The sequence below is a fragment of the Schistocerca cancellata genome, chromosome 1 (assembly GCF_023864275.1).
Source record: "Schistocerca cancellata isolate TAMUIC-IGC-003103 chromosome 1, iqSchCanc2.1, whole genome shotgun sequence".
NCBI classification, from domain to species: domain Eukaryota; kingdom Metazoa; phylum Arthropoda; class Insecta; order Orthoptera; family Acrididae; genus Schistocerca; species Schistocerca cancellata.
Window position 1 is genome coordinate 534,899,852 of NC_064626.1, and position 13,760 is coordinate 534,913,611.

The window sequence follows — 13,760 nt, forward strand, 5'->3', positions numbered from 1 at the left end:
CATTTCATGTCCAAACAGATATTCCGCGAAGAATCAACCTTCCGTTTATCTCGAAAGGTTAATCGCCTGAAACTCGGATGGCGCTAAATCGGGACTATACAGAACATAGTCAGTGACGTCCGAAGCGTCGGATTTTTTCAGACGTCGCAGCAGTCGTGTGTGGTCTGGCACTCGCATGCCGAATGAGGGGGTGCTCCATGTGTGGACGAATTCTTCGTATTCGTGATTTCAGTTTTCTGAAGGTTTGTAACGCTCGACATTATTACGTTTCAGACTGCAATGTTACACGCTGCAATTCGGAGCTGTCTAGCGGCAGAGGGCTGCAATTTGTCTGGAAAGTAGATCAAGTAATATGAGTAACAAGTAATACTTCAACCAAAGAGAAGAGGATAAACAATTCGGGAGCACTACTTTTCAGCAAGCCCCCTAGTATTCCAATGAAGGCAGTCAGAAGACTAAGAATAAGGCTTCGTAGGAATCACGCGGAAGTGTGGTTCATCTAGGGAGGAATCTTCTCGTCCGATCGATACTTGAGTGGTGTTCGTCGGTGTGAGGCCCGTGCCGATTTGATCTAACAAAGTATTACCGACAAGTGTCAGCATTCGCGGATGCCTGACAACGTGGGAATCGAAGGAACTAAGTAACTGTTTTAAGTGGCGTAGGGCAATGCAGGGAGCCAACCAGAGACCAACGTGACGTTCCCCAACACGCTGTTGAGTCAAGCGCGAAAACACAGTTCGGTGTTTGTGACAAAAAGCTTCCACGCAAGGCCCACAAGACTATGATCTGGCGGCGATGAAAGAGACGAAGTTGCTGCAACATTATGTCTGCGCACCAGTGACACACCATTAAGGTAGTACTCCAGTGAAACGATTCTTCTGTCATGTACTTGTTACTTACGGCTTTTGGTGAAACCCTTCTACACTAACATTGTGTTATTATTTTAAATCTTTTTAGGTGGTGAGAGGACGAAGGAAATTTACGAAGAGGTGAGTACTTCAGTAGGCGCAGCTTTCATTACTACGGAAAACAGCAGCTATCCTATTACTCACAACCAAAGATTTCTTCTTCAGGAAGGTAAGGAGAAATTACTTGAGGTATCTGAACTGTAGGGGGGTGAGAGCACGCAGAAGAGAGAGACCAGTTAAAAGTCAGGATAACAGGAACCTACCTGTGTGTTTCGTGTTTAATCAGTTAAACATTTCAGCATGATTAATTTTTAACCCTTTATCTTCACAAGAACCCTGATAACTTCAGATCTAGATCATTTCCGCTTGTGGCTGTCGACAAATGGTGTTGGTTGAAACTGCGATTTCGACTAATTGGCACTACAAAGCACACACAATGGGATTACAGCAGCCACTGGTAATGCAATAAGTAAGCTACCTGGACCACCATTAGGTTGGAATTCGTACATTGTAGGTCAGTTACAGCACTATCAGTGTTTTGCTATAGCTTTCGCTATGTACGCTAGGTAATTAAAAGAAGCCTGAAATGCGCTTGCAGCAAATAACTGTTGTTGACAGCCTTAAGAGCAAATGATAAAGTTCAAAAGACTTTCATGTGTCTCATTGCAGTTGGTTTATCCTGTGTGTTTCGGGTTTAATAAGTTAAACATTTCACCGTGTTTAATTTTTAACCCTCTATCTCCACAAGAAATTTTCTGTATTTTAGAATACCTTACAGTCACTCTCAAATTAAGATGAACACAATTTTCGCCGATTTCAACTACACGAGGTATAACTTCGTCCTGCCTCCATGTCTAACGGCAAAAAAGTTCTCATAGCGCGATATTTACGACTGAAATAGGAAAGGGGCTGATAAATTACGCGCCCTTCGCCTGCGGGGCCTATGGAGTACAACGCAACAATATTTAGAATGTTTCGGCCGTTAACAATCGCTTAAATGTCTTTTACCTGAGAAGTGGGTGACAATATGCAAAAACATTTATGATAGCAATAAAATTTTCAGAAAAAGCCAACAAAATTTAGTTCCCTGGTCACTTTTCAAGAGCACTCTACAAACAGCAAAAATAGCGTTAAGAGAGACACTGACACAAAAGAAATTTTTTGTAAGATTAACGAGGCCGACGTAATGAAGTGTCCCATCGGGGCGGAAATCGGTAGAAGTGATGTAATATTCGCGCAAAGTTGACTCTCGGTGCGGTGGCCGATGGGAGCTGCTGTAAATCGATCTCATCAGCTACCGCGCCGAGTGTCAAATATTGCTTGCGCGTCGCGTATAGTACATGTACAGACAAACAAATGGTTACAATTTCAAAAAAACTATGATATATTCAAGAGAAAGAGATTCACAAACTGAGCAAGTCAATAACGCGTTGGTCCTCCTCTGGCCGCTGTACGAGCAGATAGTCCGCTAGCCATTGATTAATACAGTTGCTGGATGTCCTCCTTGGAGATATCGTGTCAAATTCTGTACAACCGGTGCGTTAGATCGCCAACATCCCGAGCTGGCTGGATGACATTATCTTGCTGAAATGTAAGCCCCGAAAAGCTCGCCATGAACGGCAATAAAATAGGGCGTAGAATATCGTCGACGTATCGCTGTGCTGTTAAGGGTACAACGGTTGACAAAGGGGTCGTACTATGAAAAGAAGAGGCACCCCAGACCACCAGTCCTGGTGACCGGGACGTATGACGGGCGAATGTCGGGTCGGCGTGCCACCGATGTCTGGCATGACTACACACGCCTTCGTCCTGCAACCTCACTGAATTGTCTTCAACCTATTAGTGCCTTCGAACTGAACCCCTACGTCCGGCGAGGTCCCGGACAGTGCTGGGATACCAACCTGTAGCTCGCCATACGGGCCAACAGCCAGGGGTGACGGGTATTTTTACAGCAGGGCCTCTTTGGTTGTCACCCGCGGCACCCTTACAGCACAGAGGTATGTCTACGTTATTCGACGGGCCGTTTTATCGCCCTTCATGGCAAGGCGTCCTGGACTTACATTTCAGCAAGATAATGCTCGCCCGCACACTTGAGAGTTTCTACTGTTTGTCTTTGTGCTCAACAAACCCTACCTTGGCCAGCATGGTCGCCGGATCTCTCCGCTATTGAGAAGTATTATGGACAGGGCCCTCTAACCAGCTACAGATGTTGACGATCTAACGCACCAGCTGTACAGAATTTGGCACGATATCCCTGAGGGGGGCATACAACAACTGTATCAATCAATGCCACGCTGAATAGCTGCTTGCATAAGGCCAGGGGTGATCCAACGCGTTATTGACTTGCTCAAATTGTGAAAACGTCCCGCCTGAGAACTCCCGGCCACTGACACCATGCGAACATTTCCATTTCAATTTGTGAATCTCTTTCTCTTCAATAAATTATCCAGCTTTATTGAAATTTAATCATTTGCTTGTCTGTACATGTACACAACTTCTGCCGATTTCTGTCCCATTCGGATAATTCCTTCTTGGTGCGTCGTTTTTTATGTTTTAAGAGTGTGTTATACAACGAGTAATAACAGCAATTTGCATCAACAGTTACAGCTGAAATAGCAACAAATTTGGTAGAAATTCTTTTCTGTACAGCTGCCGAAAACAATGGCCATAATAACGCACACACTTGGGATGAACGAGCACGTGCGGGGCAGTGGGGGCGTAACTTAACGGGCTATGGCTAAGTTCGGAGACCGCCGTAGCTACTGGGTTTCGGAATTGTCAAAGCACTCAAAGAAATTTGTGAAATAATTCCTGAAACGAAAAGTTTCCATCCTCCTGGAGTTTCCAGCAGTTTCACTGTCTATAACTGTAAGATTCTTCGCAAAAGTAGCGAAAATCGTTGTGACAACAAAATTACGTTTGAAAAATAAAAATATTTCTACTTATTTGGCAGTTGATTTACACCAACACCTAAGGAATGAATAATTTCGACCCATATAACTACACACTTCCGACTCTAATTTGTTATTCACAGTCCATTTTTTTGGTCCTTTTAGTACTTGAAGGGCTTAGTGTTCTGAACACGTAAGTAACTTTAATCTGGTTAACGCTTGGTGTTAAGAATAAACGTTGTGAAGTACTGAACGTAATAGGATAGTAAAGAACGGAGATTATTTGTGTGCTATTCTTGTTATATCGGCTATTCGTTACCAGTTTTACATTGATTATAACGTTACACTGTTTAAGCGATGTGTGCACATTTAATCAGCAGTCTCGTATTGGGTATTTTCTTCCTTCGTCCTAAGGACTTAACGTTAAACAGTGTTACATCCAGTACTATTTCACACGACGTTGCGTTGCGTTATATATTTTGCTATTTCACAGTCATATGATGTGTTTCTACGAAAACTTACGTACAATGATACAGCAAATTTGGGGTTGGCTTTGTTTACTCAGTATTTTGCAGCGTTTTTGCTTCTGCGAGTAGGATACGTAACGTATTCTTGTTATCGTCGAACAACTGAATCTCTAAACAAATTCTACGATGATTCTGTTTCTCTAAATGGTAACAACACCCTGTTTTATCAACATTAACCTGAAATACCTGACTTCCGTACAATAGTAGTATTTGACAAGAAACCGCAATCGCACGAAGTGTTGTTTTTCACAATGCATGTAAATTCATGCGACAATAGCAACCGGCATCCATGTATCTCGCTGGTTTTGTACGTTGTGCTTTCCTTCAGCACGATTGTCGCAGGCAAACTATAACAACAAAAATTCGTTGCAAGCGAAATAAGGGATTTTATCAATGCCCACTGGTTCGCAAATCTATCAAAATAACGATGATAAACCAACAGAGCACTGCAGAAACAATGCTTTAGCGTGGTCATCGGCACAACTGTTGCTCAGCGAAATGCTACTCTTAAAGGTGAACAAAGATATTACCGTTTTGTTTAATGCTGGCGCCAATCATCGTTCATGAAACCATGCACACAAAACGACAACCGGCTTTAAAATAGTTAATTAACAAGACATACTATTCGAGATCGGGAAATATATGTATTGCTTATAGAAACACGTAATGTTCTTTTCGTAAAACGTGCCTTCTTCTACACAGCAAGGTATTTTCGTACCGGATGTTATTGAAGTTAGACAAGAAGACTTGTTCCAACGTATTAGTGCGGCTCTACGAATAAATGAGTACTTTTCCAAAATAAACTGCGTGGCACAAATATGCAAAACGCTGAAACTAAACATGATTAACTGTCGGCATTGCGTATAGTACCGGCAACATTCACCAACGTCACACGCACTGAGAGAGGCAGCAACAATTAATGAACGCTGCTCTAGAAAAGGTTGGCTCTTGGTTCAACATTCTATATGGAAAAAGCAATAAACAAACATATTCCCAAGAACTATACAGGAAGCCGACAAAATAAAGAGCTGACAAATACAATCTGGGAAATTTATAAGCTGAATAAATATCACATTGTCAGTGACGTCAACGTTCTGTCACAATCAGCTGTTCGCAAACGGCGGGATCTGCCCTTCACAATTGTAGGATGCCGGTACAATGAGGTCTTACCTTCATTGACATGATGCTTTCGGCGTGTTGTTATCTTCGCAAATATTTTGGCACTTGTACGGAAGCAAGTCGCATGTCACACCGCATACCCGGCTCGTTCTCACCTGTTACATAAGTACACGTGAGTTTCCCGCGCGCTACAGATCGAAGCGACAGACTGACTGCTAGGAAACACTCCCCCCACTTGCCGTCGAGTACTCGCACTCCATGGTTACTAGAACGCCAACTGCTGATCCAAAAGCGTTCCGAGTACCAGGCAACGCAGCTGCCATCTCTTACGGTAACGTCGAACTAACGAGTAAAGTCACGTTCTTTTGATGGCACTGCCATCTACAGGCCGGAACTGGAAGCTGTTTCGTATCTACCTTTGCCGCGTGACGCGCTACAAAAGATGATCCATATTCATAAATTTTAGAATATTACCTCAGCCTACCTGAAGACATGGCCGAGGCGCCACATTTCAAGTGGAACTGTAGAAAAATACCATTCATTGGGATACTAAGTTTCCATTGTTAGTGGTTTAAACTCATGGCCAGAATATATGAAAGCCCGTCACTTGTTTCCGGACATGTAGTAGCGTAGTACCGCGCAACCTGTAGGTCTAGAAGAATTTTTCACATATATAATATAAAAATCCGGTACATATTCACATAGCTACATACGTATTGAAAACAACTTCTTATGGTTTCTCATTTATAAGTAGTTATCATAATTTACATGTAAATAACTGTCCAGTATTTACAATGGGTCGTAGTTTCCTTCAGGTCTCATTGGGTAGGCGACCCTGGAGCCAGCTCAAAGGTCCTCGTTATAATTGGAACCGATGTCTACAACAGCAAAACTATTAACTTGTGACTCATACCCAATTATCTTCTCATGAATCATTATTTGAAAAATTCTTTGTCTACTAACTGACTGTTCTAAAGCGTAGATTAGGCGACGACACTGGGTTGCAGGCAACTGCGCTACCGGCCACTGCACATGTGCGCCAAGCGTTTGCGCTACGCGTTAGTTAGATAAACTAAACACTTTCGGCGTGTTCAAACTTTGGCGACACTAGTTGCATGAGTTTTGAGGTTATGTGTGTTTGTAGAATGTAGACAAGCTGAAATATGAAGTGGGGAACGGAGATCAATGTTCGCTTTTTGGATATCTATGCTTTGCATAGGTGTTTGTGGGATTTCAGTGACGCTGATTACAAAAATAAGCAACATATTGCTGCCGCTGAGACAATGTCATGTGCGATCATAACATAGATGATTTGACAATATCTGGGATGCAGGGCAAAATTTATTGAGTCAGGAGCACATATATAACTGAATTAAGCAAAATACAAGCAAGTGTAATTCTAGCTGTGGCAATGTTCTCGTCTACAAGACTAAAATCCCGTCGTTAGAGTTAGCCAACTCTTTGTTAAGGAATATTGTTGAGAGGAGGGAAGGCTATACAAATTCAAGAAGCTGCATTCTTTATTCAATAATCATCTATTTAAAACGTCGCCGCAGTGCTCCCCAATCACATATGATAGCATTTTGAAATGTTGCCACTGTACAGATCTGTCTTCAAGTGAGTAGTTTGCAAACCATTCTCTTCTTAATGCGGCCTGCTTCGAATAATCATTGTTGCTAATGTTAATAATTATTACTGTTAATGTTAATAATTATTGGTGCTAATGAAATGACGGCCGTGGTGGCCAAGCGGTTAAAGGCGCTACAGTCTGAAACTGCGCGGCCGCTACGGTCGCAGGTTCGAATCCTGCCTCGGGCATGGATGTGTGTGATGTCCTTAGGTTAGTTAGGTTTAAGTAGTTCCAAGTTCTAGGGGACTGATGACCTTAGAAGTTAAGTCCCATAGTGCTCAGAGCCATTTGAACCATTTTTTTGCTAATGAAATAGCGTCATCACCAACTAAAACCGTACCTAATAGCATGCGGAGTGTTCTCGATTGTAATACACGCAATATGATATATAATTTCAGTTCTGCCGACAGTGCTTCATGCATTACAGTACCTTTATTCCTTATCGCATAATTAACTCTAGAAGAAACGTGAACAGTTCTGGTGACATTCTAAGATAGTTAAAAGAAATTCTGGGATCTTCCGTTATAAATTATTTCAGCAAGGGTGCTGAGCAACCGAGCTGACGTCTTTACTTCATCCAGTCACGAATCGAAACACGTTTCTTATTTTTTTCTTATGCACCGATTCTACGCAACAAACTTTAACTCCATCACATCTCGTGCGACCTGCAGCGGCAAAAACTTTCATTTCAGTCACGACTCAGGGACCCACAAAACGACGAAACTGAAGTATACACTGGTTTCGCCGTGTCTACAAATATGATACCATTTGCGTGCAACTTATTCCACGCAACGAGTGGCGCAACCCAACGTCGTCGTGTAATCTAGGCTTAAGCACAAATGTCTTACCATGTATTAGCGTACAGCTACTTTGATGTGCCACTGCATGAAGATTGGAAGTCAACTTCAAGGTCGCATGGGACAACGCAGTGCTACTTCCGTTTCCAATTAGTTAACTGCAGTGCTACATTCTAATGCACTAATCTGCAAAACTTAAGGAAGAGCTGTATAAGGCAACATGACATATTAAGCTGTATAAGGCAACATGACATATTAAATACTCGGTGTGGTAGCTAGAAACTAATGAAAGTGCACGAGCATGTCACCAGAGGTCTCCCAGTCGTACACAGATAGTTGGATGTCACAAGGCGTGAGGTCAGCGTGGCTATAGAGCCACATGTGGCTGGTCTCGCAATAAGAGGCAGTCGAAGGAATGGGAAAATGCAGTTGTGTCAATCAGCGAGCTGTTACAATGCCCTGCGATGTGTTCTTCATTATAAAATGGTCCGGAGACAATATTTGTATGACCACACACGGGAAACTTTCTTCGGGAACTGGAAGAAGGACGAAATGGGACAAGTCCTTCCGTATTGCACGTAGCTTTGTATCAAGTGCACGGGGAGCGTTCCGAACCACAGGCTCTGCTGTCGGAAGGAGAGAAGGTGGTCGATCACGCTCAACTAGAGCAGCAGATGACCCCTACATTGTGCAGTAGGCAAGAAGGGATCCACGTCAAATAACGGATACTACTGCAATCACATTTATAGGACTGTAAGGCACGCAAAATCACGCTCCACAGTGGTACGACGACTGCATAGGCGTTATTTCTTTGCCCGACGTGTTCCGTTGACACCTCCACGTCGGCGGCACCGTTTGCAATGGTGCCTAGAGTACAGGTACTGGACCAAAGAGGAGTGGGATCACGTGCTCTTACTGGATGATAGCAGATTAAGTCTGAGTATTGATTCCCTCGGCGAGAGATGGGAACGCGAAAAGCACCCAGGGACATTATCGAACATTATCGTTCTGGTGGCCCAGGTGTTATGATGCTGGGAGGCATAATGTTGTATAGTTGCACTGACCACCAGAACTTTGTACACTGACCGGTCAACGTTATTGTGACAGTGTACTCCTCCCTCATGTTCATCTTTTCAGAAGCTCATTCGGCGCTGACTTCAGTTTTTTGGATGACAATGTGCGACCGCTTCGAACAGCGCAGGTGGAGAAACTCTTGGAACGAGCGGATATTCGCCGATGGACTGGCCGACTTATATTCCATTGAGCAAGTATGGGACGGTGTGGGGAGACGTCCGCATGCTCCAAAGACCATCCAGCAGTTGTCAGCCGTGCTGATGAAGGAATGGAACGCCCTACCACAAGATCAGCATGGAATTTTGTTCCAGATCATACGTTGACATCCGTGGTGATTACACAGCGTATTAAGAACCACGTCTCGCCTTTTGTAATGTGAGGTGGATCATCATAAATCTCAGTCACTTCAGTGAAATTATTTTCTTTGAGTAAAAGTGTCATATCTGCTCGTCTCATTGCGTGTTTCTTTCTGTTACCTTCTATACTGCGCTTGATCTGTTCTATCTGTGTATGAGTCAAGTTTCATAGAGCTTTGTTAATAGATAGTCATCTCCTTAAGTTAAGTTCGTCCTTAAGTTTCTCACATTAGGGCATTAACTTTACTATGTGACACACATTTGAGTAACACTAAATTGTAGTAATAATTATGTTTACAATTTGTGTGCAGATACGATGACAGCTATAAATTCTAGTACAGAGATGGTGAAAGGTGGCTACACTGAGCCACAGCGCCAAAAATCGCGCCAGAGAGTATTGTTCCGCCGCCTCCACTGGCAGTGATTATTGAGACGTAGCGGCAAGCAGTTCTTGCCGAGAAGTTGTGGTGGACACTGCTTGTAGCTGAAGTTGGAGTGAGATGGGGTAGTAGTGAGTGTTTGTTCCATGTTTTATGCAGCTATGTGATGGGAGAGATAGCAGATGTTATTCTAATGGAGACATTGTAATGATCAGAGTGCATTTCGTCAATATAAATTAAGGTAACAAACTACTTTTATTCTTCTCTCTCATTATTTCAGTGACCTGAATAATGTGTCATTACAGGTTCAGTCAACAAGCATCTGGCGTGTGTTCTTGTATTAGAGTGTAATTTTGGTTTTCTTGCACAATTATAGTATTTGTAATTTTCTTTTATCACGTCAGTATAATTGGTATTTAAAAATTCTTGTCTTGTTGAAGAAGAACCGTGCCAGATGTGCGTTGAGTCATACTACCACATACAGAACAGCTACACTTGTGCTTTGTTGGGTTCGTAGGTTTTATAGTTGCTGGGGACTTAATTAATTAACTGTGTTAACGAAAATTTTCTTACATTCCTTGTTGTCATTCTAAGCAGTCAGATTGCGTAATAATACTAGTCAGGGCCAGCCGTTTACGAGACTTGCGTAACCGGACATACAGCTACTAAAAATATTTGCATTCTATTATTTTAATTAAGCCCCCATGCACGTGGCGACCGCTGCTTCGGATCGTCCCTTGGAATTCTTCTGATTGTAAAAATAGTAGACAGTAGTATTGTTGTAGTAATTTGTAGTTTAGTAATTGTAGTCTATTTTGCATGTGTAGATTTGGTAATTGGCATTCTTCTAATGGTATTTTTCAAAATTTAATTTTTATTGCCTTGTATACGCGTTTGACGATTTGGTGCAATTATTTCAATTGTTCGATTAATCGTGTTTGAGGGAAATATTTCGTGTGAATGGTATTGTTGAAGATAAAGAGTCATTGTGTGTAATTTTCATATAGTGACGAGTTTTGTATGTTTTGTAAATGATTACGCGATCGATGAAAAAGGCAAAAATGATGAATAGTGAGAATGACGAAATTGTTAACATGGCGAACTCGCCAACAGAGGAAAACAGTATGATGGATAATGAAGTGGAAAACAATGTAATAAGTCGGGAAAATAGTCCGGAACCATTTCAAAATTTTTCTCAATCAGAAAATTCACAGAATCCGAGATTAACGACAGAAGATTCTAGAATAGTATCGAACTCAGATAGCTTTACTGCTATGACGAAGGAAGTTAGTTTTACGGGAAATGTTAGGGGCGAAAAGAATTTCGAACAAGTTAATCTGGAGCAGTTGATGAGTGCAATATTAAATTTACGATCTGAATTAAAAACAGATAGGGGAACAATGGAAAAACGGTTAGACTCACTGGGATCACAAATGGGAACAATGGAAACACGGTTTGGATCTGAATTAAAAACAGAGATTGGAACAATTAAAACAGAGATGGGAACTTTGGAAACACGGTTAGATTCACGAATAGGGACATGTTTCAAAAATATGAAAGATGAATTAAAGAAAGAAATCAGAGAAGAAGTACAACCGATTTTGAATGCTCACAATAATAGATTAATTGCAGTAGAGATTAGACAAAGGGAACAGGATAGAGAACAGGAGGAAAGAGATCGCGTGATAGTACAGAAATTTTCAGAGTTAAATTTACAACGTGCAAAAGATAAGGAAGAAATATTTGAGAGAATCGGGGAATCCGTACCAAATGACAGATTAAATAACCTAACACAACAGTATGAACAGTTAACTACTAAATGCGTTAATACTGAAACGCGAGTCGCGACACTTACGGAAGACGTAAATAAACAGAAAGAACAAATAGGTGACTTATCGGAAAGAGTGGAGGAGATTTCAGATAAATTGACAAATCTTAGTTTAAATGGGGACAGAGATTCAGATGACACAGCTCCATTGCCATTTTCAGAAACCGAAGAGTACCAGAGCATAAGTAAACATGTTGAAAATCAGGGAAAATTTAATGAACGCGTGAAAAGGGAATTTGAGGCATTAAAAAAGCAAGTCAAACAAATTGAAGGCGAAATCGTAGGAAAAGACGGCAAAAGAAATTTAGAATCACAGATACCAGAGGGGTTTGAAGAAAATAATTTGTTTCATTTACGGGATGCAACAAAAGAGCGCCAGGCGCGCCAACTTGACAATAATCGGCATTGGGACTGGGACAGACGCGGTAGGTCTTTGTCGCCACGAGGCGAAAACTTTGACTATAAACACTTTTTGATGTTCGGAAATTTAAGATCTTCCGCAATTCTAAGAATGACATACATCCATGTTCATGGTTAGCTCAATTTACGTACGCACTTCCGCTAAATTTGCCATTAAGTCACAAAGTAGAAATTATGTGCAGCTATTAATGTCCTCAGGGGATTCACTACTCTTAAGTGAATATGTGCCGTAGCGAGCATAGGGCCCCGAGCTGTAGTGGTGCTATTTCTCTTTTAGTTTTCTGTACCGCTGCCTACTCTTTTACTATTCTTTGCATCTATCGAAACAACTCTTCGACTATCAATCTATCTAGAGAGCGTGTAAAAAATAACCGGATATGACTATTTTACCCAAAAGTGACTTCGGAAATTACTGTTTGGACTTACTGTATCTTCAGCAGCATTCATTCGTAGCTTAAATGAAATTTTACCTGTTTATCTTCGTGACAATATTACTTCATATGTTGACGATATTCTTATTGCTAAACATTCTTGGAGTGAGCACAACAAAATTTTGGATTCATTATTACGTATTTTTGCAAGAGTTGGCATTACAGTGAACTTAGAAAAATCTGAATTTGGTCGTTCTCAGGTGAAATTTCTCGATCACATTATTTCTACAGAAGGTATTCTTCCTGATCCAGAGAAATTAGACGCTATTCGTAATTATGCTGTTCCTACCACAAAACGTGATGTTCGTAGTTTCCTTGGTGTCTGTAATTTTCTTAGACGCTTTGTTAGATTGGACGATTTGGCCACACCTCGTTTTTGCGATCTATCTGGAAAGTTCTTTTTAAACGAAAATCGTTCGACAACTCTGTTTGGTTAGTTTGTATTCCTGATGAGTGGGTTAATAAGCTGATTTGGTATACGCATTTCAGTTATGCACACTTTGGTCCCAGAAAATGCTTTCATAAATTACGAGAAAATTGCTACTTCAATAATATGGAAAAACTTATTCGATTTGTTCTTGCCAAATGCAAATTATGTCAAAAGGCTAAGCCGCCGACAGTTTCTCACAGAGCACCGTTGTTTCCTATCATTCCAGCAAAATTAAAGGACATGGCTGCAGTTGATTTGTTCGGTCCAGTGGTTCGATCTACTAATGGTTTTGCGTACATTTTCGTAGCAGTGGAATTGACATCAAAATATGTGTGTTTTACCCCGTTACGCAAAGCAACAGCTCGTTCAGTATCTAACGCTTTCATCAAACATTTTCTTAAAGAAGTGGGTCATGTTGATAAGGTTATATCAGATAATGCATCACAGTTTCGTTCTAAAATTTGGCTTCGTACTCTATGGCGTCGTACGATTAAACCAATTTTCATTTCACTTTTTCACCCTCAATCTAACGCTTCAGAGAGATGGATGAAGGAAATCAATAAATTGTGTCGTCTTTATTGTCATCAGAATCACAGAACGTGGGATCAGTATCTTCATATTTTTCAAAACATTCTGAATGATCTTCCTAATGACTCAACTTCTTTACCGCCTATACTGATATTAAAAAACAAAGCACCGACAAATCGCATTTCTGAAATCGTTCCTTTTCCGCCTACACGGAAACTGCGGCATTCTGAAGTTGTCAACCTGGCTCTACAAAATATTGCATCTGCGGCTGCTAGAAGAGAGAAATCAGCAAAGCGTCCTGGTCGTTTAAAAATCTTGTCAGTTGGTCAGAAGGTGTTAATTAAGGCTCATCGTTTGTCTCACAAAGGAAAAGGCTTGTGTCGGAAATTTTTTCTGCTTTATAACGGTCCATATAGAATTCGCAAAATTATTCATGATAAC

General features: G+C 41.3%; 1 protein-coding gene across 1 annotated transcript in view; it reads right to left on the reverse strand.

The window, feature by feature from the left end:
• LOC126179459 (ankyrin repeat domain-containing protein 29) overlaps nt 1-5,671 on the reverse strand; it is a 597,930-nt gene extending 592,259 nt beyond the window's left edge. The window contains exon 1 of the mRNA XM_049924610.1: nt 5,497-5,671. Within this exon, the coding sequence (XP_049780567.1) occupies nt 5,497-5,508 (12 nt within the window). The 5' untranslated portion in view covers nt 5,509-5,671. The remainder of the gene's footprint in view (nt 1-5,496) is intronic.
• Nucleotides 5,672-13,760: the final 8,089 nt, after the last annotated feature.